The 25,000-nt window shown below is 51.5% G+C and overlaps 1 protein-coding gene across 1 annotated transcript in view; it reads left to right on the forward strand.

Moving 5' to 3' along the window:
- The window catches only part of LOC143485293 (plexin-A2-like), a gene marked incomplete at its 3' end in the record, with an annotated part of 91,611 nt that overhangs the window by 9,042 nt on the left and 57,569 nt on the right, over positions 1-25,000 (forward strand). Inside the window, exons 2-3 of the mRNA XM_076984677.1 lie at positions 18,085-19,436; positions 24,985-25,000. The exon at positions 24,985-25,000 is cut by the window's right edge and continues 167 nt beyond it. Coding sequence (XP_076840792.1) covers positions 18,234-19,436; positions 24,985-25,000 — 1,219 coding nt within the window. The remainder of the gene's footprint in view (positions 1-18,084; positions 19,437-24,984) is intronic.

Raw genomic sequence — 25,000 nt, forward strand, 5'->3', positions numbered from 1 at the left:
CGGGTTTGCAGCCGCACCGCACCGTGTTGTTTACCCAACACTCCCCTCTCTCCGCCTGCCCTCTGCTTGCCCTGTTGTCCATTCTCCCGGTTATCTGGGAGGATCTCATCTGCGATCTGTTGTGGGCCGTGTGGGTCCGTGTCGGGCCTCCGGCGCCCTGCGCCCCCCAGCGCTGTCCTTGGCCTGACGCCTGACGCCGTGTGTGCAAAGGGAGGTGGGTCCGCTCACCCAAGAACACCCCCGAGTGGGAAGGGACCGAGTGACCTTTGACCTGATGCGCCTCGGCTGCCAGCAGGCCTGTCCTGACCCCCCCCCAACGCCACCCTGACCCCCCCAACGCCACCCTGACCCCCCACGCCACCCTGACCCCCTCACGCCACCCTGACCCCCCCAACGCCACCCTGACCCCCCCACGCCACCCTGACTCCCCCCACGCCACCCTGACCCCCCAAACGCCACCCTGACCCCCCCCACGCCACCCTGACCCCCCCACGCCACCCTGACCCCCCCCAAACGCCACCCTGACCCCCCAGGCCACCCTGACCCCCCCACGCCACCCTGAACCACGCCACCCTGAATCACGCCACCCTGACCCTGAAGTCTTGTGTCTCTCACTCCCAGAGCTGCTGGTTCTGGGTGTAATACACAGTTGTACCTTCCCTGTACCCTGGAACAGGTCCGGCAGCTACAGGCTTCGGTCCGCCATGCTGGAAAATAAGGCCTGTTATGAGAGCTGGTATTAAAATGCATTGTCTCCCTCTCGTTTGTTTGTTTGTTTACACATTTCATCTGTGACAAATACCAGCTTGTAGCACACAGTACCCCCCCCCCCCACCTCCCCCCTCACCTCCCCCTGCCCCTCCCCCTGCCCCTCCCCCTGCCCCTCCCCCTGCCCCTCCCACTCACCTCCCACTCACCTCCTGCTTGTTTTCTTAGCAGGAAGAGGGATAGAAAACAAGAGAAAGTGAAATAGACGGTGTGTGTGTGTGTGTGTGTGTGTGTGTGTGTGTGGTGTGTGTGTGTGTATGGTGTGTGTGTATGGTGTGTGTATGGTGTGTGTGTGTGTGTGTGTGTGTGTGACAGTGGTGATATTAGTATGACCTCTGCTGTCAGGATTTCACTCTCCTCCTGTATCACTTCTTCCCACTGCTTTGGCAGATCTCCAGTATGTTGTTACACACACACACACACACACACACACACACACACACACACGTGTGTGTGTCTAGGCACTGCTATACAGCTTCCTCTTGTGTGTGTTCCTGTCCCCTCAGCTGATGGAAGTGGTGTATAATCGTTCTGTGCTCTCTGCTCGTCTGCACACGACGCGCCTGTCGTGAGCTGTCAGCCACGCCCCCGATCCAGCCCAGGTCGCCTGCCACTGACCAATCGGGTTCCACCGCCCAGCTCACGTCCTTATGGCCTCCTTGATCGAGTACGAGAAAGCTGTCAGCTACAAGCGTTTAGCGTAGTAATGCGGCTGTATTTTTACCATCGATAGTGACCTATCCCGTAATCTCTGGGCGAGTGTCGGCAAGTCTTTCATGTCTGTGGTGTCTAGTGCAACACTGTCTCAAGTATACGGGCTGGTGCAACCGGGTTTGATTGTGAGCTCAGCTTGTGATGTCACAATGTTTGTTGTGTCTCGCTCGGCAATCAGTGATCAGCTGCTAGAGTAAATCATTTAACCTTCCAGTTTCCAAGTGTAGTGACCTTGGTGTAGTGACCTTGGTGAAGATTGTAGATGTCTGGGTGCTTTGAACAGCCGCCGGGGGCCCCAGCGCTGACGGACGGCATCCGTGCGGCGGAAACACATTTTGTCCCGAGAACGAAGCATTGGGAACAGCGCAAAGAGCTTCCGGACCGCGACGGAATGAGACGTGCGATCAGGAAGGAAACTGGATGGGGGAGATTTGGGCGGCCGGGGGGGGGGGGGGTGTGGGTGGTGGTACCGGCCACATCCGAGGAGGAAAGGCCGATGGGGCCCGGCCCGGGCAGGACCGCTCCCAGCGGCTGGAAGGGAAAACCCGTACGGCGCCGTGCCACCGGACCTGTATTGAGTCGGTCCCTAGCAGCACACACACAGCCCGGTTTGCCAACAGCACTGAATGGGCTGAGACATCTCACAACTGTTTGTGTGAAATGGTCTTCATTCTCCTTTAGGTACATAATGCACTGTATGCAGCAGAAACACTGGTGTGTGTGTGTGTGTGTGTGTGTGTGTGTGTGTGTGTGTGTGTGTGTGTGTGTGTGTGTGTGTGTGTGTGTGTGTGTGTGTGTGTGTGTGTGTTTTTGTGGGGTGTGCTTGGTTGTGTCCAGTGGTTCTGTGAGGTTGGGCCTGTCTTGTTGTAACAACGCTAAGCGGGCCAGAGGGTGAAGAAAGGCTGACGTGGCCGTTATTTCAGGAAGCGAGGGAGCGTTGGTCCCGCGCTGTCCCGCGCTGTCCTCCGTGACCTGCGAGTCCTTCAGCCAAAACCTTATTTCCTCACCAGCTCTGTGTGTTCAGTTCTCACCAATCAGAACAAAACAAACTGCTCCCATGAAGAAGTGGAAGTGGACCCCCCCCCCCCCCCCCCCCCCCTCGCCAGCTGCAGGGTGCTGGATTACACCCCCCCCCCCCCCCCCCACAGCTTTTGTATGTACATTCGTGGTGCTGAACAAATGGCCATGAACTTCCAGCTCTCTTTCACAATGTTCACTGTCTCTTGGGCACAGAGCGGGAATCGTAGCAGCATTGGTAGAGGGATTGGTAGAGGGATTGGTAGAGGGATTGGTAGAGGGATTGGTAGAGGGATTGGTGGAGGGATTGGTGGAGGGATTGGTAGAGGGATTGGTAGAGGGATTGGTAGAGGGATTGGTAGAGGGATTGGTGGCAAGATTGGTAGAGGGATTGATTGCGGGATTGATTGCGGGATTGGTAGAGGGATTGATTGCGGGATTGGTAGAGGGATTGGTAGAGGGATTGGTAGAGGGATTGGTAGAGGGATTGGTGGAGGGATTGGTGGAGGGATTGGTGGAGGGATTGGTAGAGGGATTGGTAGCGGGATTGGTAGAGGGATTGGTAGAGGGATTGGTAGAGGGATTGATTGCGGGATTGGTAGAGGGATTGGTAGAGGGATTGATTGCGGGATTGGTAGAGGGATTGATTGCGGGATTGGTAGAGGGATTGATTGCGGGATTGGTAGAGGGATTGGTAGAGGGATTGGTAGAGGGATTGGTAGAGGGATTGATTGCGGGATTGGTAGAGGGATTGGTAGAAGGATTGGTAGAGGGATTGGTAGAGGGATTGGTAGAAGGATTGGTAGAGGGATTGGTAGAGGGATTGATTGCGGGATTGGTAGAGGGATTGGTAGAGGGATTGGTAGAGGGATTGATTGCGGGATTGGTAGAGGGATTGGTGGAGGGATTGGTAGAGGGATTGATTGCGGGATTGATTGCGGGATTGGTAGAGGGATTGGTAGAGGGATTGGTAGAGGGATTGGTAGAGGGATTGGTAGAAGGATTGGTAGAGGGATTGGTAGAGGGATTGATTGCGGGATTGGTAGAGGGATTGGTAGAGGGATTGGTAGAGGGATTGATTGCGGGATTGGTAGAGGGATTGGTGGAGGGATTGGTAGAGGGATTGGTAGAGGGATTGATAGAGGGATTGGTAGAGGGATTGGTAGAGGGGTTGGTGGCAGCCACAGCGGGACTCTCCACTGGTGCAGACGGCTGATGTCAGGACTGACCCGCTGTTCGGCTGTCTCGCTCCATCTGTATGAGCTCCATCACTCCGTCTCTGATGGTCTCATTAACTATGAACAACAGGTGGAGGTTGGTGGGGAACCGTCTGTGGGCCGTGGTTGGACACACACGTCCCCCACCCTGTGCTTCTTGCTCTGTCTCTCTCCGCCTTTGTCTCTCTCTCCGTGGTGAGGTCTCTCTGTCACGTCTTTGTCTGTCACACACACACACACACACACACACACACACACACACACAGTTTCTTTGCCTGTTACTTTGGCTCAATTCTTTTTCACACACACACTCACTCTCTCTCTCTCTCTCTCTCTCTCTCTCTCTCCCTCATTTCTTCAGATGGCTCTAGTGTCAGCCTGTCCCCTCACTAAAACAGATGCTAATTTCAATCAGTGCACATGCACAGATTAATCCCTGATCAAAGTTAATGCACGGTGAGCGTCTGCTGTGTTGGCTGATGGTTGGAGATCATTCTTCTCATCTGCTCGGGGTCTTCTCCTGCTCCACGGTCGGATGGAGGGAGGGGGACAGAGTGAGAGAATTGGAAATACAGAAAGAGAGAGAGAGAGAGAGAGAGAGAGAGAGAGAGAGAGAGTTTTTTTGATTGCCTGCAGGGTCTCCAGAATCACTCCTCGTGAGACAAGCATCCCAAAAATGTCTCTCACCATTTTCCTGCAGCAACAGGTGTAGTGGAGCATTAATGTGGTCTGTAAAGACTTTTGCCTTCGCTACTGTTCTATTACTATTCTGCCCACATCCAGGGCTGGATTTAGTGAATCCCTGCTCTGAATTTCAATTCCCTCTTTCTTAAAGTAGGCCCGGTTCCCGCCGTGTGATAATATCAATAAGCGTGTTCCATTAACCCTGCTCTCTCCATTAGAGCTGCAGTGCTGGGCTGAATTATGGGCTCCTGTCACCGGCTACAGAGAGACGGAACCAGAAGCGTGTGACCAAAGGAGTGGTGCGTTTCTGACACGGCCAGGAGAAGAGAACAAACAAACAAACAAAGTGTCGTTCCTGGGGCATTTGGGGCTTCTGTGACTGTTTCTCCTGCCCTGACCTCCTCTTGTAGCCCACAACCCGCCTCCTCCTGCTCATTTTCTCCTGGAGCCTGGGCGTCTCCGAGTGTCTCCGAGCGTCCCAGGCCCTGTGTGAGCCCTCGTCCTGCTCCGCGAGCTCGTGTGAGTCGTGGCGCCCATGAGACAGGTCACGCCATGTACCGCAGGTGGCGTTGACAAAAGAGGGATTTCTCATAAATGTAGTGAGGGAGGAAGTGAGAGAGAGAGAGAGAGAGAGAGAGAGGGGATGTGGGGCCTTAGAACAAGTCTGTTCTTTCGCATGCAGAGAAATAGGCTCTGGGACTCTTTGAAATCAAAGGCATGAAATCAGAGTCCCGCAGGTTCTTCCGTTCCTCCTCCTCTCTCGTTTCTTTCGTTCCTCCTCCTCTCTCGTTTCTTTCGGGGAGACAGACAGTGAGGCTGATTCCCCTTCGATCCGTCACGCTCCTGTTCACGCCGTCGCGTCCGTAATAACTTGCGCGTTCTCACGCCTGCCCGTCCGGACCGCCTCGGCGGAGGGAGGCGTGCTTGGACCCCCCCGCATCGCTCCTGCGTCCCGCGGTGTTCTACGCTCTTGTAGGTCACCGTGACATTTCCGTGCCTCGTCGCCTTCAAGGCTGGTCCGACACTGTGGCGTCCGTAATGAAAGCGCTTTCAGAACAGATACGGCGCCGGCTGTAGGTCACGACACCGCTCATAATACGACTCAGTTGAGCTGCTCCAGCAAGATGTCTGGATCCGCCGTTCATGAACCAGTGTGCTTTTCATAAAACCAAGCCATCATATCTGTTCACTGATGGCTTTTATGGCCTCCTTCTCTCTCACACCCTCCATTTCCCCAGCTCGTCTCATCAGAACCTCGTCTCCGCTTCAGGATGAGATGTTCATGAGCCTTAGCTCCTGAAGCTTTGAACCTAGCGTTCTCCCGGACGCGTTCATCGCCGCCCGTCTCTCTTGTTTGGGGTCTACACCAGGATTTTATGAAGTGTGTTATTAAAAATGAAATGCAGCTGAACTGCCCTGAGGAGTGTGTGTCGAGCACCCCGCAGCGGAGTGTGTGTGTTCATCGCCCGCTCACACACACGGCGAAGCCGTGGCGAAACCTCGGGGCCCCCGGGCTGCACGCGCTGTGTGTTCGTGGCCCCGCCCCCACGTCCCTACCTGACGGGCGCGGCCAGAGACGCCCGGATGAGCAGCGGTGTTGGTGAGCCAGGGCCTGCTGTTTGTTATCATGGTTATTATCTGGGCTCTTGGCACCGTGCAGTGTCTATAAAGCAGCCAGCCAGTGCTGACTTGGCTGTTTGAACGCTCCAGAATACAGAAATCGGAGCACATCTTCGTATTTTACGACTGCCTCGGGAAAATACGATGATGATAATGAATCAAATAATGGAGTGTGAATGTGATGTTGGAGATGCAGTCATGACCCCGTTTCAAGAGGCACATGTACTCTGCCTTTTCAAATCACAGCGTTTGACCTACTTCTGTCACACCTTTTACATGCTGCTGATCTCCTAATTGCGTTCATTTATTTATATCCAAGTCAGGTTTCCACCGGTTTACATATCCGGACGTGGGGCAGAGCGGGTGATTCCCGGCACCAAGGCCCCCCCCCCCCCCCCCCCCCACACACACACTGTCCCGCCCCGCACCTGCAGAAGCACGAGGGACTGTGTGTGAGGGAGTACTGTGGGGGCGGAGTTTGCTGTGAAGGGCGGAGTCGTTGCAAGACTGCCTCTTTTCGTCTCCCCCGACGGCTAACACAGACACCTTTGTGGCTGTTATTGCTTTCGTCCAGACGGATATGAGGCTAAGTAACAAGCCACCGACTCGGTTTATCACCACTGATGAAATTACCGCTTTTGTTGTGGAGGCACGGCATGTTCAAGAGAGAGGGAGAAAGAGAGAGAGAGATGGAGGGAGAGGGAGAGGGAGAGAGAAAGAGAGAGTTGTGCGGTGATGTTTTTCCGATGCCTGGCTTGGTCGTCTCTCGTCGCTGTAATGAGATTGGAGTGCGATGTGTGATGAAGAGGAAGACGAAGGCCAGATCCAGTCTGACCTTGATAGCGCACCACCTCCGAGTGGCAACACAAAAGTGCCCCTTCCCTCTGCCCCAGCCCCTCAATGCCCCTATCTGCCCCTAGCAGGCCTGCTGTACATCACGGCACCACAAGCTTTGCTCTGTCCAGGCCTTTTTTTTTTTTTTTTGTTTGTCCAGACTCCTCCCACGTGGCCGTACGCCCGTGTCCATGAAGCCATATGTCTCGTCTCCCTCGCGTCTCGTCTTCGCGTCCTGTCCCCGCGTCCTGTCTCCACATCCTGTCTCTGGGCGGCCGTGGGTTCAGGCCCGGTTTCTCCGCCCGTGCGGGTGGTGCTCGGAGAGGACTGGAGCGGGTCGGCGTGGCCGGCGCCCAGGAGTGGGTTTCTGGAGCTTGAGCGGCAGCTGGCCTTTTGAGCCAGTGTGGAAGTCATCTTCACAACAGCTAACGATGCCTGACAGCTGACGGCTGGCGTTTCCGGCCCAGAACCCTGCGGAGCGGTTGGACCAGTACTGTTCCAGGACCAGTGCTGATCCAGGCGCCGCTCGTCGAGCTGCACACAGCCGGCAGTGCGCTGGTGGATTTATAACCACGCAGCCATGCAGCCACTCGTAAGGGTGTAGCTTTGCTGATTATGCTTGCAAACATGAACAGTATGATTCTCTGGGTTGTCTTGGGTTAGTAATTACCATATACACAACAGTGAAGTCTGGACTCAATCACGCTTGAAAATGCTCGTCGGGGTTACTTAACACGAACAAAACAACTATTATTGTTGTTGTACGGGAGCCGTGCAGGACACACACGCTGGGTACAGGACCTGAACACGCTTACACATGGCCATGGGGAGAGACTGGCTTGATCAGGAGAGGGAAGACAACGTCCTGCAAGTGGGAGTCTGTGAACGGAGGGGTGGGAGGGGCCTGTGGGGTGGGAGGGGCCTGAAGGGAGGGAGGGGCCTGAGGGACAGGAGCTGCCCAAGTTTAAGCACAAAATCCTGTAAAAGGATTTTGATGTCCGGCCGTTCCGGACTGGTGATGGCACGGGTGGTACTGTGGGGGTGTCGGCGGGGACGGCAGGCTGCGTTCCACATCCAGACTGGAGCAGGATGGACTCCAGGGGGGCGGGGCAGGGGGCGGGGCTTTAGTGACATCAACACCTCTCGGCGTGTGATAATCGTCGATGACGTCCAATTGTAACCAGGGGGCGGTTCACCCACGCTGTTTGCTGAATCATGTGGTCAGTGTGTGTGTGTGTGTGTGTGTGTGTGTGTGGTCTTAAATTAGTCTACAGTGAAGAGCGCATGCAGAGAGATTCTGTGTGTGTGTGTGTGCGCATATGCATACAGTAGTTTCTGTTCATGAAGCTTGTTCTTCTGCGTGGCACTGAGCTGAGTTGCTGTGGGCTGTTAGCGCGTTACGCTAGCGTCACAGCGATGGTTCCTGCCTTCTCATCATGGGATCGGTTATGCAACGGGTTTGGGTTTCTGCACTGAGGCCTTTGTCACCATCGTAGCGCGAGCGTGTTCAGGCTGTGACGTCACCCCCCCCCCCCCTTCACTTTATTCATTTGTGCCTTTGTCTCTTTGTTCTTCTTATTCTCTTTGTTCTTCTCCATTCTTCTCTCCATGTTGCTGCCCCCGTTCCGCTTCCCTCTCGGATCTCCCCGTCTATTCCAAGCCGTGCAAATCCGCAGTAACAGCAGTAACAGAGTGTGGGTGGCAGCTCTGGACTGGGAGCTGCTGGTGTAATGGGTTCTCTGGACTGGGAGCTGCTGGTGTAATGGGTTCTCTGGACTGGGAGCTGCTGGTTTAATGGGTTCTCTGGACTGGGAGTTGCTGGTGTAATGGGTTCTCTGGACTGGGAGCTGCTGGTGTAATGGGTTCTCTGGACTGGGAGCTGCTGGTTTAATGGGTTCTCTGGACTGGGAGTTGCTGGTGTAATGGGTTCTCTGGACTGGGAGCTGCTGGTGTAATGGGTTCTCTGGACTGGGAGCTGCTGGTTTAATGGGTTCTCTGGACTGGGAGCTGCTGGTGTAATGGGTTCTTGCCCATCTGTTGTAATGAGCTGTTGGGTTCCACTTCCTCTCCATCTCCCCAGAACCCTGGAGCCTGCCCGAGGTTCCATCTCCCAGCTGCCACCACCACCCATCCACATCTACATCTACACACCCACCTCCAACTCCACACCTCCACACCTCCACACATCCACACCTCCACACATCCACATCTACACACCCACCTCCACACATCCACACATCCACACCTCCACCTATACACATCAACATCTACACACCCACCTCCACCTCCACACCTCCACACATCCACACATCCACATCTACATCTACACACCCACCTCCAACTCCACACCTCCACACATCCACACCTCCACACATCCACATCTACATCTACACACCCACCTCCACCTCCACACATCCACACATCCACACCTCCACCTATACACATCTACATCTACACACCCACCTCCACCTCCACACCTCCACACCTCCACACATCCACACCTCCACATCTACACACCCACCTCCACCTCCACACCTACACACATCCACATCTACATCTACACACCCACCTCCACCTCCACACCTCCACACATCCACACCTCCACACATCCACATCTACATCTACACATCCACCTCCACCTCCACACATCCACACATCCACATCCACATCTACATCTACACACCCACCTCCACACCTCCACACATCCACATCTACATCTACACACCCACCTCCACACCTCCACACATCTACACATCCACCTATACACATCTACATCTACCTCTACACATCCACACATCCACATCTACACACCCACCTCCACCTCCACACCTCCACATCTACATCTACACATCCACCTATACATATCTACATCCACACATCCACATCTACACATATACATCTACACATCTACATCTATATCTACATCCACATCTACATCCAAATCTACATCCACATCTACATCTACATTTACACATCTACATCTCCACATCCACCCATTCACATCTACATCTACACATCCACCCATCCACATCCACATCTACATCCACACATCCACATCTACATCTACATCTACATACACATCCACATCCACATCACATCTACACATCCTCCCATCCACATCTACATCTACACATCCACCCATCCACATCTACATCTACACATCCACCCATCCACATCTACATCTACACATCTACATCTACACATCCACCCATCCACATCTACATCTACACATCTACATCTACACATCCACCCATCCACATCTACATCTACATCTACATCTACACATCCACACTTCCACATCTACACCTACATCTACATCTACACCCACATCTACATCTACATTTACACATCTACATCTCCACATCCACCCATTCACATCCACATCTACATCCACACATCCACATCTACATCTACATCCACATCCACATCTACATCTACACATCTACATCTACACATCCACCCATCCACATCTACATCTACACATCTACATCTACACATCCACCCATCCACATCTACATCTACACATCTACATCTACACATCCACCCATCCACATCTACATCTACACATCTACATCTACACATCCACCCATCCACATCTACATCTACATCTACATCTACACATCCACACTTCCACATCTACACCTACATCTACATCTACACCCACATCTACATCTACATTTACACATCTACATCTCCACATCCACCCATTCACATCTACATCTACACATCCACCCATCCACATCCACATCCACATCTACACATCCACCCATCTACATCCACACATCTACACCTACACCCACATCTACATCTACATTTACACATCTACATCTACACATCCACCCATCCACATCCACATCTCCACATCCACCCATCTACATCCACACATTTACACCTACATCCACATCCACATCTACATGTACATCCTATGTGCTCTCCACCTTCAGTAGGGTGGAGGAACGACTCTGCCTGGTCAGTGGTCAGCTGGCTGTCTGTGGACGCTGACATAGCGTACTCCCTGAAAATTAGTAAATGGGTTTAATAGCAGCTATTAACTCTTTAGCAAATGTTTAAAATCCACCAGACTAGCAATTAAAAAAACCCCTGAAAGTACAGGGCGATTTAGAAACAGTCAAGTTAAACACACCCCCCTTACAGAGCTGTGAGAATCACCACAGTCCTGCTTTGGGCCTGTTTAGTCTTGTGACAAGCCAGTTATCTTTGTTTTTTTATCCTTACTTCAGAGTTTCTTAATATTTCAATGACATCTTGTGTAATACGTCACCGTGTCTATCAGCAGTTTCTCCTGTGAATGGCAGTGATGTCTTACATCTAGATGACAGAGCAAACCCTGAGGTGTTAGGACGTAGGGTGACATCTTTTCACTCCAATTAGGAATGCCAAACCTCAGACAGAATCCTCCACTGGAGGAGGCATCTGTGGGGCTTTCCTCTGCCTAATGGAAGCTCTGTATCAGCAAGCTTAGCTAATTGGATTCTGCTGTAGTTCTAATTGTGATTTCTATATTTTATACATGTGCCTGCTGACATGTTTAAATCTGTTAGGCATAATAGATTGCCATGTTTGTTGGATGTTACTGACTAAACCTCATTTAAATATTTTGTACTGCTGTTATGCAGTATGTAAAAAAAAAAGCCAACATTGATTAAAAATATGAAGCATGCACACAGGCAGCAGTCTGATGGAGTACAGAATGACAGTGTGTGTTGAGTCTTTGTGAGGATGAACGGGTGTTGGGGGGGGGCTTCAGATCACCAGAGACAAAATAACACAGTTCTGCGCAGCTCGAATGAGACTTGAAATGAAAAAGTGTAAATCCCAGAGAAGCCCAAACAAATATCTCCTGCACGGAAACGGGGGGGATTCAAATGAGAAAATGCTAAACAGGCAGTGACATTTTAACACTAACAATCCCCCCCCCATAGCATTGACTTCTAAAACGTGGGGATTGTGTGCGTACCAGAACTGGCAACAAGACCTCCGGATTGATGAAAACGCGTATAGCGTCAATCAAGGCGCCTAATCCGATTTATTTCTGTAAAACGGAGTCGTTCCTGCTTCCTGTGGCCTCTGATGATGTGTTGTTTGTCCTTTTGTGGGTGCCGTCACCCCGTTTTACAGTACAATCATGCAAATGGGCTTTAATAGAAACCTGCCCAAGGCTTGACAGACTGATGAAAAGCAGGTGTGCGTGTGCAGGTCCGTGCACACGCACCCCCCAACCCCCCCCCCCCCCCCCCCCCCCCAGGCAGGCACCTCGGGCTGTGAGGCCGACACCGAGTGTGCCTGCAGCTGACGTGTCACGTGCGCCGGGGCACGACGGCACACGTGTGATCCATGGAGGTGTGTCCGTGGGCGTCAAGGGCGTCTGCGCGCCGTGGGATACCTGATGATGTTCTAATCTTCCCCAGGCGGTGTCAGAGGTCTGTGGCAGGGGACCGGAGGGGGTGTGTGTGTGCGTGTGTGTGTGTGCATGTGTGTGTGTGTGTGTGTGCGTGTGTGTGAGGCAGTGCATCTCAGTAGGCTCTTTGTGGAAGAGATTACACCCAGACAGCCTTGTTTATGTTCAGGGAGGACGGCATCTACTGGTGCTGCTAATTCTGCTGTGGTGGTGACGCCTTTGTGTGGGCCTCTTGTGCTGCTTGGTTCTTGTTTGTTTTTTGGCCATCGATGTGTGAGGGATATAATGGATTTTGACATGCTTCAGTCAGTCAGCTCCCAGGGGCACGAAGACACACAGGGAATCGGGGTGGATCTCACAGATACAGTCTGTCAGGCAGAACGCAAGATGTGCACATGGTACATGACGCTAGGCGGGAACCTCCCCATAGAACCAGGCCAGTGAAGCTTTGCATCTTTGCTATTGAGTTGCTCATTGCATCTGGACCTCGGTGCAGTGAACGTAACATTCACCCCACTGGTTCTACTGGATAAGGTAGAACCCTTTTTGGCCATAGTAGGTGAAATCACAATCTTTAGATGAGTCGCAGAGTCATTGAGCCACTGTGGTTTAAATGAGACTCTAAATTGGTTCACTTTTCCTTGCTAGCATGTCCTTTCAGCAGTGATGATCTCCCTGACTGCTTACAGCTCACTGCGGAGGTCACTGTGCACCAGGGCTGTCGTCATGGAGCTGTGAGATGAGTGGCACTGGTCAAACTGGAGAGAACGCCGAGTGCCCTGATGTTCTAGCCCATGGTCTGGGGCAAATCGAGCTCCTTTAATGAGTTGCTCGTCTCCACTCAGAGTGGTGCAGAAAAGCATAAAGCATCATTACGTCATGCTCTTTCTTTAACCTAGAGTGCCCTCAAGGACAAAAAAAAATGTAACGTAGAGAGGAAAGGCAGGGAAGAAGAGGAAGAAGAGCGTCTCGAGATTGTGCAGTGGCTTTAGTCTCTCAGACATCCTTTCCCAAACCTCCTTCCCAGCCCTGAGCAGAGCTGCGTGGGGTTCTTTGGCCAAGTAGCTGTTTCAAACACTCGTTCTTGCAGGCGAGGAACATGGCGTAGGCGTGGGGTGCGATCAGGACGCGACCCGTATCCCGCCACAGCCCCTCCGGGACGACCCGTCCTGGGCCAAACGCGGGGTGCTCTCGCTTAGAGAGAGCAGGACTGACATTAGTGCTGGATCTGGTGCTCTCTCTGAGACAAAAGAAATTATAAATATCACTGCAGCGCCATGACACCCCATACTAGCAAAAGGCTCTCATTATCACCGCCGGAGAATGTCAGGCAAGAAATTCAGACTAATGGACTAACCTCTCCGTCAAATCGTTTTTCAGACGCTTGCTCACAAGAGCTTCTTCAAGAAAGATTACGATTTCTATTTTTACTAGAGGAAACCATCAAACTCTAGGTCTAGGACTCACTACCAACGCAAAAACATTTTCACCAAACTGATGGAGTTTTCAGACTTGTTTGTTAACTCACATGTGTGATATCATCTGTTTTTTTTTTTTTTAGCTTTGCTCCTTGGGCCTATTAATTATTAGTTTTATTTAACCATTTAAATTACATGCTTAAAGATTAATCTGTATTGAGAAGGACGGATTAATCCCAGGCATGAAATTATAAAGTGCGTTTTTTTCAATTCCATAACAATTAATAGGATTTCATGGCATAACAGGATTGCAGTTCAGGTTCTTTATCGGTCTCAGTACAATAGCTGTAAATATGAATTTAATAGATCAAACAAATTTCCCTCTATTGTTAAGAGGCTTACAGAGGGACAGGAAAAAAATGCCAAGTCACCCGGGGGTGGTGGAGGTGGTTCGAGTGGAGTCAACTTTGTTACGTGACTCTCCCAGTCTCTGAGCTGAGCAGAACAGGCCCATGGAGCTCAGAATTACTTTTCCACCCATTCAAATTGTTGCTTTGAGCTTTGAATTATGGGTAGCAGTTCAGCTCAATGGCACTGTGGCATTAGCCTCTTTTATTGCCCCCCCCCCCCCCCCCCACCCTCCTTGTTACTGCCCTAATCGCGTTATGGTATGGCATGCAGTCTTTCAGTTGTTAGCTCGTTACCACAACGTCGCCGGCAGGGTTCTGGCTGGCTCGGGCAGCTACAATCAAGCCGCTAAGCTCGGCGCTGGACGTGCGTGTGGTGGGGGCCGCTAACGCTAACACAGGGTTTTCTTTGCCTCACTGTTCATTAAGAACAACAGCAGTTTCTCCTGCACCATAATCACAGTCCTGGAGGACGGTGGAATGCAGTGGTTTCCTGTTGTTTCACTCTCTTCCCAGCACTGCAACGTTAGCCCCATGCCTGGACGCAGCTGGCTAGCGTTTCTATGGTTTCCATTTTGCAGAATCCTTGCCATTCTTATGGGAGTGGCTAAAGAATACGGGCATAGCCAAAGAGGAAAGCTGCCCCAGCTAATCCAAGATGACAAACTACTGAACAAGTTTGGCTTGTATTCTTGTATATTTGCCCTGGTCCACATGAGATTAGTAGGCAAAATATACCATCCACTCTGCTGATGCCCAGGAGATCACACCAGGGTAAAGGTTAGAAGATACCAAGACAACATAGTGTTTACTGTAAACGTGTCTTGACGACTCCATTTGAGCAATAGAGTGTATCCACCACAATGTCCTACAGTGCCGATCTGAGATGAGATGATGTCCACAAGGCTGTCTGGGAGGTCAGTGTTATAAATATAAGAGGATTATAACCAGATGGAGCGCAAGATGGCATGCTGTGTGAATATGACCATGTCATGACTCTCAAATTCACGATAAAAACACAGCATTCCCCGGGTCCGTTCTGTTGTATGAATCGGACCTGGGTTACTGAGGGAAGTGTGCTGCCCGGCCCGGCGGTTGCCGGCTATGACGTGGACGGCCACGTCGTGCCTCGAGCCCCGCAGACAGGACTCTGGAGGGGGTGCAGCTGTAGGCGGTTTCATGGAGGAGGGGGAGGATGATGACGGTGGTCGTGCAGACACTCAGGCTGATGTGTTATCCCCAGTGGGATTACTGTTCTGTTTAGGGCTCAGAGCACAAACACTACGCAGGTCTTGGCACGCATGACCGCCTAGACCAGTACACGTCACACGTGTGACCATCTAGACCAGTGCACGTCACGCGTGTGACATCTTACACCAGTGCACGTCACACGTGTGACCGCCTAGACCAGTGGAACAAGGCTAGGGGTAAGAAGACCCCTAAAAAAAGCAAAAAGACATTTAAAAAACCAGCGCTGGATTACATTCCACACCGCTGGGTTTTGCCTTCATGTGCAAAAGGCTGTTGTCCCGGGGTGGCACAGGTTTGATACCAGTGGCATGACAATTTCTGCCCCAGTGGTGTGAATATTTCTGCCCCAGTGGTGTGAATATTTCTGCCCCAGTCATGTAAATGTTTGATGTGTACTTCTGCACGGTTTCCGTTGCTGCTGGCCCTACAGGGCTCGTCTCCGTCTGCTGGCACCGGGCACCGCTGGGACTCACCATTACGTTGAAACCCAACCAACATCATGCCCCCAGCAGCCCCGGCACCTACGCCGTCAACGCCAGCAGGGACTGCCCCGTTACCACCACGGGCTGCAGGCGTGGCGTGGCCCTGATTCACAGGTGCTAACATTCACATGGTAATCCTTTTCTGCTTTCTTTGCAGCCTGAAAGGAAAGGAATGACTACAGGGAAAGTAGCGGAACATCAGCCCTCTCTCCTCCGTCCTGCGCCTGGACTGCATCATGAAAAGAAACCTGTCAGGCATTGTGGTAGACGGAGGGGCAGAGACAAAACGTAATAAACAAAGGGCCCATTGCCTGTGTTGCTGACAGCACTGGCGCTAACCTTTTGAACAGCGGTTATTTACACCACTCTCTCTCATCTTGAACGCAGCTGTCGCTGCGACATAAAAAAAATATAGTGAAGCGCTCAATGAACCAGTAGGAGAGAGAGAGAGAGAGAGAGAGAGAGAGAGAGAGAGAGAGAGAGAGAGAGAGGTGGTGGTGGTGAAGGGAGGATGGAGGAACAGGGTACAGTGGTAGTCTTTGTCCCTTCAGGGCTGGAGGGGTTCGAGGGTGCAGGAGAAGTGCTGCTTCAGTGGGTCCCCACTAGTTCTGGGGGTGAGGGTGCTAGCACCTCCAGCGTGTGGGGGTGAGGGGTGGGGGCCCAAGCCCAGACAAGCTTTATTACCCCTTTTATAAGCACGCTGATCCACTGCTCCCTGGGGCCTCCCGCACCCAGCGAGTGCACACGCCACCCGGTCCTGCCCATTGTGTGGTGATCAGGGCACAAGGGGGCAAGGGAGCAAATGTGTGAGGGCGCAAGGGGGCGAGGGTGCAAGGGTGCGAGGGTGCAAGGGGGCGAGGGATCTGGGCTCCGCCGCAGAGCACATGCAGAAAGGCACCGGGGCGTGAAATTCACCCGAGCCAGCGTGCTGCTCGAAATTCTGCCCCGCCCACCCTGCACGCCCAGCCCCGGTTCTGCTGAACTTCCCATCCTGTTGGATTTAATTACCTGCGTTACGCCGCTATGTTTAATCACATTTGATTTTCGGAGGCACAGCCATTGTCTCCGTGTGCAGGGCCCTTATGCCGCCCGCCCGCGATAATGTATGCAGATCAAGCAGGAAGGAGCAGGAGAGAATGCAAATGTGGCGGATGTGGTTGGACGGTGCTCCTATCTCTAATGGTGGCCTGATTCGTTTAGCAGTGATTGCTCCACTGCCAGTGATTAATCCCCCCGGGGTTTGATTGTGTCAGATGGAGACAGAGAAAAAAAGCAGGGGAGGAAAAAAAAACACAGGAGCAAAATTGGAAGGCATAATTAATAGATTCAGATCCTGTTAAATAGCCCCCGTAAAGAGCAGAGAGTTTAAAGAAAAGGAGGGGTACGCAAAACTGGCACCCAATTTGTTCACACTTTGTTCCAGTAATAAGATCCAGGCCTCCCCCGTGCAGCGGACGAGATAATTAACTCCCCGAGATACACTAGTGAGAAAGGGGGCCACCCTTTGATTTATCGTATGGGTAGAAAGATCCCCGCCATCCGTTTCAAACCGCGGTTACATGAACTACCTATCGTGCTTGATGTTGTTTTTAATTCAGTCAAAGTGGATCTTGGGGAAAGGGGGTGATGGGGGGGGGCATGGAGTCGGGGGGGGGGGGTCTTGTCCAAAGAAACAAAAGGGGCAGCATTAAGACTTGTTAGAAATGAAAATTATGCAAATGAGGAACCCTTTAACCACTTCAAGCCCCGTTATGAATGCATAAACGTCTAAGATTGAAAGCACATTTGTAGCAAATTGTAGTTAGTCCCAATAATAGTTATCATGTAGTTGTCTTTAGAAATGAAGCATTTTGAATGAATAATCAAATGGACTGGCAATTATCTTTCTTGGTGCTCAGTTAGTGCTGTGAGCAGAATTGAACCGGCCCATCCGGAAGCCTTGAGAGCCGTTCTTAGAAACAGCAGTCAGGATGTGAGTAAGGGACACAACTTGGGTAATGCTAATTTCCGTTGCTATGAAGAACTTCACCTTTCTGCGCTGTGCTGTGCTTCGTAACAACTCTGGAATGTGAACATAAAGCTTTCCTGCCATTGTCTCCATGAGTAACCAAACGGGAGGTCTACTTTCTCCGAGCCAGTAATCCTGGTGAATGACTAGCTTTTTCCCCCATTGGCTTTTATCTCAACTTGCATGTGACTCAGGATGGTCTCAGCATTTCTCATTTGCTCTCTTTCTCTTTTTGTCTCTTTCAGAAACATGTGAAAACAGCATAAAAGCTAAAGGAAGAAACTGCCGTGCTACCCTTAGGACCCTGACAGGAAGGTTCTGCCTTCCAGTACCCGGCTAGACTTCTCCTCCTGAGTCTGACTTCTGACCTCTGACCTCGCAAACCTCTGGGATCATGGAGGGCCGGCGAGAGCGGCGGAGGACGTTGGCAGTCGGCTCGTCCTGGGCTCACGTGTTGGCCTTGTGCGGTTGCGTGCTGGTGCTGACCCACGCCGCGACGTGCTCCGGCCAGACCTTCACCACATTTCACCCAGAGCGGCGGGAATGGTCCTTCAACCACCTGACCGTCCACCAGACGACTGGGACACTCTACATCGGGGCCGTCAACCGCATCTACAAGCTCTCGGGGAACCTGACTCTGCTGGTGTCCCATGACACTGGCCCAGAAGACGACAACAAGGCCTGCTACCCTCCCCTCATAGTCCAGCCCTGCTCCGAACCACTCATCTCCACCAACAACGTCAACAAGCTGCTCCTCATCGACTACTCCCAGAACAGGCTGCTGGCCTGCGGGAGCCTCTACCAGGGCGTCTGCAAGCTTCTCCGACTGGACGACCTCTTCATACTGGTGGAGCCGTCGCACAAGAAAGAGCACTACCTCTCCAGCGTCAACCAGACCGGCACCATGTACGGTGTCATAGTGCCCTCCCAGGGCAAAGACGGGACGCTCTTCATCGGCACGGCCGTGGACGGGAAGCAGGACTACTTCCCCACCATCTCCAGCCGGAAACTCCCCCGCGACCCGGAGTCCTCGGCCATGCTGGACTACGAGCTGCACACCGACTTCGTCTCCTCGCTCATCAAGATCCCGTCAGACACGCTGGCTCTGGTCTCCCACTTCGACATCTACTACGTCTACGGCTTCGCCAGCGGCAACTTCGTCTACTTCCTGACGGTGCAGCCGGAGACGCCGGAGAACGGCATGGCGTCCAGCGGCTCGCCCGGCGACCTCTTCTACGCCTCCCGCATCGTGCGCCTCTGCAAGGACGACCACAAATTCCACTCGTACGTGTCGCTGCCGGTCGGCTGCGTGCGCAACGGCGTGGAGTACCGGCTGCTGCAGGCCGCCCACCTGGGCAAGCCGGGCCGCGTCCTGGCCGCCTCGCTCAACATCAGCGCCTCCGACGACGTGCTCTTCACCGTCTTCTCCAAAGGCCAGAAGCAGTACCACCGTCCCCCGGACGACTCCGCCCTCTGTGTCTTCACCATCAAGGACATCAACGCCCGCATCAAGGAGCGCTTGCAGTCCTGTTACCATGGAGAAGGCAATCTGGAGCTCAACTGGCTGCTGGGGAAAGATGTCCAGTGCACTAAGGCGGTAAGAGGCCGTTTGTGATAAATCTACATGTCACTCTGGACAACGGGTTGCCATGGTTTCTTAATAAACTTTGCAGATGAGCAAGCAGTATTATGTAGTATTCAGTACATGGTACTGTTAGCTAGTCATCGCCTTTGCTTAGCTGCTGTTTTATTTAAGAAGAAGCGTTAAACATTTTGTGTTTCTGCACCCCCGTATAAGGTCTTCCCATGCCAGCTTTGGTGCTTAAGAAAACGTTAGCCCAGCATCAAACAAAGCAATTATCTCATTCTGAACTACACTGGATTGCCCATTGAGGATTGTATCAGGGCTGTAATCTTTTATGCAGCTGTTGAGAGTTTAGGTATCATTTTATCTGGCGCAAATTTAATAGCGCTATTCCGTTAGAACACCTTTTTCTGTTTAAAGTCACAGCATGGAGGGTGTGGCGTGACTGTGGCCACAGATGGAGCAGTGCTGGAGTATCACATTTAGTCCTGTCGAACTCCATTTCCCATGTTGCCTTATCAAGGTTCCCTTCTAGCACATGTAATTAAGGGCAATTCACAGCCCTGCTAGGATAACTAGCCACATTCAGATCTGTCTGTATAAGATATGTTCACCAATTAGAAAGGGTTTATTTCTCTTGGCAAGCATCAAAGCGGTAATGTTCTCCTTTAGTGCAATGCAAATAAACAGAGCCTTCCTAGTCAGGGAGAGGAACGGGAGGAGAGGAGAGGAGAGGAGAGGAGAGGGGAGAGAGAGAGAGAGAAATGAGGCCACCTCTAAATTCCCCAGAGCAGGACTGTCCCGCTATGGTCAGGATGAAGGACCTATTTGTAAACAGCCTGTATTTGGGAATGGCGGTTTGAGGGGCAGGGTTCGAACACACTGTGAGTGAGAGTGATAGTATCATATCTGCACATCATAACACACAGTCTACACTAGTCATTCATGTTTTCAAGCATCATCTTATTGTCCTTTTACTAATTCAGTTCAGGAATGTGGCCCCACGAGACTGCTGTCTGAGTTCTTTAATCGCCGACACAAATGTAGAGAGTTGTGACAGAATTATTAACACTAATGACTTGCTGACGGGGTTGCAGCACTCTGTGTGTGTGTGTGTGTGTGTGTGTGTGTGTGTGTGTGTGTGTGTGTGTGTGTGTGTGTGTGTGTGTGTGTGTGTGTGTGTGTGTGTGTGTGTGTGTGTGCGCGTGTGTGCGCGTGTGTGCGTGCGTGTGTTGGCTACCACTACCTTCATACAAGTATGTGTCTGTCTGTGTGTATACATAGGTTTTTGTAATGATGTAATGACTTAATGAACTAATGACCATATAGAATTATATATACTTATTTCAGATATATATATAGACTTTATTTTATACTTTCAGGTCCATTCCATTCAGGTTCCATTCTGTTTAGGCTCTATTCCATTTAGGTTCTGTTCCATTCAAGGGTCCATTCCGTTTAGGTTCTGTTCCATTCAAGGTTCCATTCCGTTTAGGTTCTATTCCGTCTAGGTTCTATTCCGTTTAGGTTCTATTCCATTCAGGTTCCGTTCTGTTTAGGTTCCGTTCCATTTAGGTTCTATTCCATTCAGGTTCCGTTCTGTTTAGGTTCCATTCCGTTTAGGTTCTATTCCGTCTAGGTTCTATTCCGTTTAGGTTCTATTCCATTCAGGTTCCGTTCTGTTTAGGTTCCGTTCCATTTAGGTTCCGTTCCATTTAGGTTTAAGAGAACCGGGTTCCTCCTGCTGCTCATGTGTAAGGTGAGATCACACGAAATGCTTGGCGCAGTATTGTGTGTTTTCTGGCCCGTTTTACTGCAGTGGAAGGATTTCCACGTTTTACATGGTGACGCCCTAGTGAGCACCTGGTCCATGAATCTGTAGCATGAAATGGATTTGAATGGAATGTGCTGGTAGATTTTTTTATGATTCTCATAAAAAGGACTCATAAGTAGAGAGTGTCCCGTACCCCCCCACACAGGGGTCAAGTAGAGAGAGTCCCGCACCCCCCAACACAGGGGTGAAGTAGAGAGGGTCCCGCACCCCCCAACACAGGGGTGAAGTAGAGAGTGTCCCGTACCCCCCCAACACAGGGGTCAAGTAGAGAGGGTCCCGTACCCCCCCAACACAGGGGTCAAGTAGAGAGTGTCCCGTACCCCCCCAACACAGGGGTCAAGTAGAGAGGGTCCTGCACTCCCCCAACACAGGGGTCAAGTAGAGAGTGTCCCGTACGCCCCCAACACAGGGGTCAAGTAGAGAGGGTACCGTACGCCCCCAACACAGGGGTCAAATAGAGAGTGTCCCGTACCCCCCCAACACAGGGGTCAAGTAGAGAGTGTCCCGTACGCCCCCAACACAGGGGTCAAGTAGAGAGTGTCCCGTATGCCCCCAACACAGGGGTCAAGTAGAGAGTGTCCCGTACGCCCCCAACACAGGGGCCAAGTAGAGAGGGTCCCGTACGCCCCCAACACAGGGGTCAAGTAGAGAGGGTCCCGTACCCCCCCAACACAGGGGTCAAGTAGAGAGGGTCCCGTACCCCCCAACACAGGGGTCAAGTAGAGAGTGTCCCGTACCCCCCCAACACAGGGGTCAAGTAGAGAGGGTCCCGCACCCCCCAACACGGGGATCAAGTAGAGAGAGTCCCGCACCCCCCAACACGGGGATCAAGTAGAGAGAGTCCTGCACCCCCCCAACACAGGGGTCAAGTAGAGAGGGTCCCGTACCCCCCCAACACAGGGGTCAAGTAGAGAGTGTCCCGTACCCCCCCAACACAGGGGTCAAGTATAGAGAGACCCGCACCCCCCAACACAGGGGTCAAGTAGAGAGTGTCCCGTACCCCCCCAACACAGGGGTCAAGTAGAGAGTGTCCCGTACCCCCCAACACAGGGGTCAAGTAGAGAGGGTCCCGCACTCCCCCCACACAGGGGTCAAGTAGAGAGGGTCCCACCCCCCAACAGACCTCTTATGCTCTGGTCTCGCCATGCAGCAATTTTCTTTCCAGTAAGAGTAAGAAAATATTTTTATAAAGAAATATATATTCTTTAAACATGAAACCCCTTCTTTAACCTGTCTGCCAGAACCCTGTGGAATCACAACAGAACAGACGAGCCTGTTTTTGTTTAATGTCCTGCTTGTTATTTCTGACTATTTTGGATGGCTGGGGCCGTCTCTGCTGGCCTGGTTCCAGATGGGTACTGGGATGTTGACACACACTGAGAACACAGCCAAGCTCGCCTATTACACTGGGTCTGGTTCCCCTAGGTCTGGTTCCCCTGCTCCACTCTTCCATCTGCCTGGCAGGGCAGAAGAAACCAATCAACCAACCAACCAATCAAAAACCAGAAATAAACAAAACAAAGTGATTCAAAAGAGAAGAAAGAGAGATTCATCACACATCTGCGCTTCTCCTGCTTACTGGCGAACTTCCTTACTCGAGGAAGAAAAGTCATCAGCACTTGGCTACTAGGGTCTAGTGTGCTGAGCAGCTCTGGCGTGGGTTCTGCAGCACACCCTGCTGATCGACTGGACTGGTCTGATTTGCATGTGGAGTGATGACCCCACCCACCTCAAAAGAGTCATGAAACTGGGAATAAACATCAGAATAAACATCCCCAACAGTAAGGGCTGGGACTGTGTGTGTGTGTGTGTGTGTGTGTTATATATATATATATATATATATATATATATATATATATATATATATATATATATATATATATATATATATATATATAATATACACTCAAAACGTCTCGATTATGAATGGGATGAGATTTGCATCTGCTGTGGCCTCATCTGCACACATACATCAGTGAAACAATCGGGCCCTGATGCCTGATGGGAAAGATTACATTCACAGACTCCGGCAAACAGCTGCACCTGAAATAGAGCACCAGCACTTTTTCAGTTTACATGGCTAGTTAAACAGCATTCTCCGTTACAGAGAGGTTCCAGTGTACCTTGCACGCACACACACACACACACGCACACACACACACACACACACACATGCGGAGATCTAGCTGTCTGATTGAACTCACAACTCTAAAAACTTCTCACACACACACACACACACACACACACACACACACACTCATGGCACACACAGTCCCACCCCTTACTGTGGACTGAAAACAACACTGAAGCGTTTCACTTGGACTCTTCCCTGCACCTTTACTGAAGATACGGTCAGGAAGGGAACTCAGTCGGGTGCACAGTGCTCTTCAGCTCTTGTGCCACGCTGGGTAAAGTACAGGAAATGTCACCGTGGAGAGCGTGCAATTGCCCCCCCCAGGGGTGAACAGTGCTCTTCAGCAGTAGTGGGACTAGCAGCATTAGCGTGTGGGCGACGGGTGGGTTCTAATGGCGGGATGCTGGTTCTGAGGGGCGTGTCGTCCTCAGTGGGCCTGTGCTCTTCACTTTCTGTGGCACTTTGAGGCCAGGACCAGTCACGGGGGGGCTGACCCGGTTTGGGACGGTGATCTAACAGCTGGGGGCCGTTGACTCTCCCCACCGGACGGGGATGGATGTTGGGCCATGTCTCCGCTTGACAAGAAAAATGGCTCTCGAGGCTCCGGTGGGTTGTAAATGTTTACAAGGCTCCCTCTCTGTATGTGTGTGTGAGTGTGTGTGTGTGTGTGTGTGTGTGTGTGTAAGAGAGAGAAAGAAAGAGAGAAAGAAAGAGAGAAATCCGTAGATAAAACTGCTGGAATCAAAACTATTCCATTTTCTTTGTTTTCTGTCCGGACGTTGGAGTGAACATGGCGTGTAAACACCACAGGGTCACAGCTGTCTGGGAAACTGCCCAGCAACTGGAGTAGTCCAGTCAACTGAAGTGTGTGTGTGTGTGTGTGTGTGTGTGTGTGTGTGTGTGTGTGTGTGTGTGTGTGTGTGTGTGTGTGTGTGTGTTTATACATACATTTTTACTGCTGTAATGTTTTTAGACAATACATCTTGTTCATAGTCGGGACACCAAGAACCTTTTAATTGAATGCATGTGTGTGCATGTCTAAACAAGCACAAGTAGAAATGTTTATGGTAATAAAGCCAAAGACGTATAGCCACTAGAACTTAATTGAATCAGCAGTGCTCCCTTAGAAGTGTATTGAGTCACTAGCTAAATTCGATTTTAGGTTGACAGACCACTTACTAACGAGCTACATGAATGTTCTGATGATGAACGAAGTCAATCACCACAACATGAAGATCCAAGCCTAATCGAATACATGAGTCTTCTGTTCAGATGCTCCTTAACTCCCTGCTTAACTGACGTGTGTATGTTAAGATGTGTCTAGACCCACATTCGTCAGGAGGGAGATGTCCCCAGTGGGATGAGTGTGTGTCCCCCAGGGCTCCACGTCTCGTCACAATTAAGGACCACGATTTACCCCGCGATTGTAAAACATTTCAGTTCTCAAGACTTGTATCTCAACCGGGGGTCCTATTTTCTGGATCGTTTTGCAATCTTAATTTTTAGAAAGTGAACATTGCGGTGTATGTGTGTGTGTGTGTTTGTGTGTGTGTTGGCCCTGTCCCCTTAACCCTCTCTCTTTTTGCCCATAGCCGGTACCCATTGACG

Source organism: Brachyhypopomus gauderio, chromosome 21, assembly GCF_052324685.1.
Source record: "Brachyhypopomus gauderio isolate BG-103 chromosome 21, BGAUD_0.2, whole genome shotgun sequence".
Classification (NCBI taxonomy): domain Eukaryota; kingdom Metazoa; phylum Chordata; class Actinopteri; order Gymnotiformes; family Hypopomidae; genus Brachyhypopomus; species Brachyhypopomus gauderio.